This window comes from Vigna unguiculata, chromosome 7 (genome assembly GCF_004118075.2).
Source record: "Vigna unguiculata cultivar IT97K-499-35 chromosome 7, ASM411807v1, whole genome shotgun sequence".
NCBI classification, from domain to species: Eukaryota; Viridiplantae; Streptophyta; class Magnoliopsida; order Fabales; family Fabaceae; genus Vigna; species Vigna unguiculata.
Genome location: NC_040285.1, coordinates 4,456,646 through 4,460,499, shown reverse-complemented (window position 1 = coordinate 4,460,499; position 3,854 = coordinate 4,456,646). Strand labels below are relative to the sequence as shown.

General features: G+C 29.6%; 1 protein-coding gene across 1 annotated transcript; it reads right to left on the bottom strand.

Moving 5' to 3' along the window:
- Window positions 1–1,094: 1,094 nt before the first annotated feature.
- On the bottom strand, window positions 1,095–3,456 carry LOC114190886 (3-oxoacyl-[acyl-carrier-protein] reductase FabG-like). Its single transcript, XM_028079957.1, has 3 exons — window positions 3,058–3,456; window positions 1,870–2,099; window positions 1,095–1,759 (listed from the first exon to the last, which is right to left on the bottom strand). The coding sequence occupies exons 1-3, from the start codon at window positions 3,425–3,427 to the stop codon at window positions 1,481–1,483; spliced, it is 879 nt and encodes a 292-aa protein (XP_027935758.1). The 5' UTR covers window positions 3,428–3,456; the 3' UTR covers window positions 1,095–1,480.
- Between the last annotated feature and the right edge of the window lie 398 nt (window positions 3,457–3,854).

Here is a 3,854-nt window from a genome sequence, read left to right as displayed (position 1 = left end):
TTGATATAGTTAATAGTAAATCTAATTGTGAAATTTATAATTAAATTTAATTAACTAATATTCTCCTATTTTTAAATTAAAAACTAATTATTAATATAAAAATGTAAGTATAATTTAAATTAATAACAGTATTCAACTTTTAAAATTGAAATCAAAGTCTTAAATTTAATATTTAAAAAAAAATGTCATGTGTTAAATATTATTATAAACTTTATAGTAATATAATTTTAAAATAATTTATTGTTAGTATGATTTGGTTATTTTATAGATTATAAATAAATACATATATATATATATAATTTAGAATAACTTTTTTAAGAATTATACTTAGTAAAATATATTTTAAGTGATATTTATCAATGTTTTCAGCAATTAAAATAAATTTTATATTTAAGCCTATAATTATTGTATTATATTATATCTGTGTGTCTGTTAGACTTTCTCTGGTGTTTATCTTTGCTATGTTTTATATTCTACAAATAAAACCTTTATTGTGTATATGTATTGGCATCAAACCCTTATACATACTAAGCAATAGCCATTTGATTTTATTTTTAATACTTATTTTTTATTTTCATCACAATCGATTCATATGTAATTAAATTCTCCAGTACAAATGAGGGTAAATTTTGAAATTTTAAAATTTTCAATTGAGTATTTAATGTTTTTTTATTAGAAAACATAATTATTCTTTTGTCTTGTATTTTTTTTATTTGTATACTTTATGTAATTTGAGATTTTGTGATTAATATAAAATTATATGTTCGCTGATGTAAAATTATAAATGAACTTTATTATTTTTATTTAAAACATGTTGAATAATAAAATTGGCATGCTTCCGAATATTCTGCCTTTTCACTTACAATAATTAAGAAATGGTCACTATTACTTCTATTGATAAAGGAAACAATGATAGTTTATTATCCAAAATTTTAAACAACACACAAAAATTTAATAAAATTTTCAAAGTTATGAAAGCCTTAAAAAGTAATTAAACCTCCATTAAATACGAGTTTCAGTTTTGATTAATTAAATACCATTTTTAATTTATAATATTTAGAAACTCCTCCTTGAAGGGAGAGATATGGAAGATATTCATCAAATACAGTGGACTTCATAATTGTAGGTATTTATTACAGCTTACAATTTTTGCAATCTTATTTAATAATACTTGCAAGTGGTATCTATTGTTGCAAAGCTGTCAGCGGGATCCAAAGAGACTATAAAAGAGTTAATGAAGTACATAAAGCACATATAATTATAAAATTTATTCTTTTTTTACTTTGTTTAGATTTCTCATTTGTAAAACTTATATAATTATTAAATTTTGATAACTTTTTTTATAATATAATGTGTCATCTTTTAAGTAATTTTGGAAGATTGAAAATAAAAAAACAAAAAATCATTTAGAAATTATGAAAATTTAATAGTTAAAAAATATTTTTTAATAAATTTAAAATATAAGTTTATTATGGTTGGTTTACAGGGAGGAAAAAATAGGCAGGCCAGCTAAGCTGGCTCCAGCATCCACGAGAAAATTGTTGCCAGATACGTATTCAGAGGAATCATGAATTAAATAACGAGCCAAGGATGTTAATGCTGGATCAGAGGTACCAAAACTTCTCAAGGGTATCGTTTTCATGGCCACTTTATTCAACCAATCTTTTGCCATTAATTTTTCAGTGATTTCGGATCTGAAAATTCCAGGTGATATGGAATTCACTCTGATTTTGTCTGCCCCCAGTTCCAGTGCCATCACCTGTGTTCCAATGGAACATTCCCATTCAACAAATCAACCATAAATACAAAGTGAGATATGTAAAGAAATTGTTGATTTCTTTAATTAAGGTAAAAATCAAAATGGTTTACCTTTGTCAGCATATTGACACCTGCTTTAGAAGATGAATATGCAGATCCCCCAGGCACTTGACCGCGATTCAAACCAGAAACTGAAGCAATGTTGATGATTGATCCTTTCCTCTGAGCGTCACGCATGCGTTTACAGACGCATTTTGACACCAACCACGTCCCAGTGAGGTTCGTTCTCAATGTTTGCTTCCATTCCTCCTCAGACAATTCCAATGCTGGCTTCACAGTTCCTTCACACCACAACTTTTCACAATCAGTGTGTTACCGAGAAAGTAAGTGGACTTGTATGATAGCGCACATCTCAATTCTGCAAATCACTTGCTTCTCAAAATGAAAAATAGTATGCAGTAGACAGACATTAAGGTCATTCTCTTTCAACAATTTTCCTCTTACTGCCTTAAATTTTACTATCATAAATAATTAACTAACAAACTAATCTTAAAATATTTGCTGGTATACAATAAACATAAAAGATATATGAAAAAAATGAATCATAAACTAGGCGACAAAATTTAAAATTATTTTCAACCCAAAACCTAAAAAACAATAGATTTATATATATGTCTTTTACAAATTATTCATTTTATTTATTTTTATCTGGTCTTCAAGTCACATTCCTCTTCAACGATATTATTACCATGTCTATTCAAATTACATAAATAATCCTCAAAATATATAAACTCCTTCAAATTAGTTTCTGAATTCAAATAAAATAACTTACACTTAAAAAACTACTTGTGCAGTTCTATTATATTAAGAACCACGAGAATCGTAGTATCTAATTTACATTTGGAAAAGTCCAATGATCAGTACAATCTCAAAATTAGTCGAAAGCAATTCTCGAATTTACATTTGAAAACAACGTGAATTTCTCGAATTTCAATTCAACTGATCCTGCATTATTATTATTATTATTATTATTATTATTATTATTATTAGTTGCATATCATTCTAATATCATATTAAGGATTTCTGTAAATTTTTCTTATCTCTGTATTCAAATTCAGAAGATCAGTACAGTCTCAAAAAAGTCGAAGTCAATAGTTGAAAACTACGTCGATTTCTCGAATTTCAATTCAACCACTCCTGCATTACTATATACTCATTCATGGTATCATATTAAAGGTTTTCTGTAAATTTTTCTGATCTCCCTCCGAGTTGATATTTAAAATTCAGAAAATCAGTTACCTCTGACACCAGCGTTGTTGATCAGCGCATCGAGGTGGCCGAACGCGTCCCACGCCTTCTGCACCTGTCTATCGATGACAGCACCATCGGCGGCAACGTCTAGTTCCACGGAGACAGCGCGGAGGCTCCGGTCACCTTCTGCGAGATCCGACGACGACGGCATCCGGTTGATTTCGTCGCAGAGGGACTGGAGGCGGTCGACGCGGCGAGCCGCCAAGACGACGCGGCAGCCGGCGCGGGCAAGGTCGAGAGTAAAGTCGCGGCCGAGGCCGGAGGAAGCGCCGGTGACCATAACGACCTTTCCGGCAAGGGTGGTCCAGGGTTCAAGGGAGAGTTGGGCAGACATTGGAAGAATGAGTTTGTTGAGCATTGAGAATAAGAGATGAAAGGGTTTTATAGGGAAAAGGAAATGAAGAGTGAAGAAGTTGGGTTGGTGATAACAAACATGAAGAAGCATTAACCCTGCATTTCTTTCTGCATGAAGAGAAAATCAACCCATCCAAATACACTGTTAGATTAAACAAGAAGTGAAAGAAGAATAATAATAAGTGATTATGATGATATAATAAGAATATATTGTGATAATTATTATCAAAATGTTTTTTACTTAAATTAATTATTTTTAAATTAAAATAAATACCTTTATCAATTTTAAATAAATCTTAAATAGAACTAACAGGTTTATATTAATTTATTTAAAGGAATCTCTATTCTTATAATAAGGTTAGTGTTATAATCTCCAATTTTCCATCGCATTCATTCCATTTATTTAGCGCATGCCAGAAATCCGTTAAATC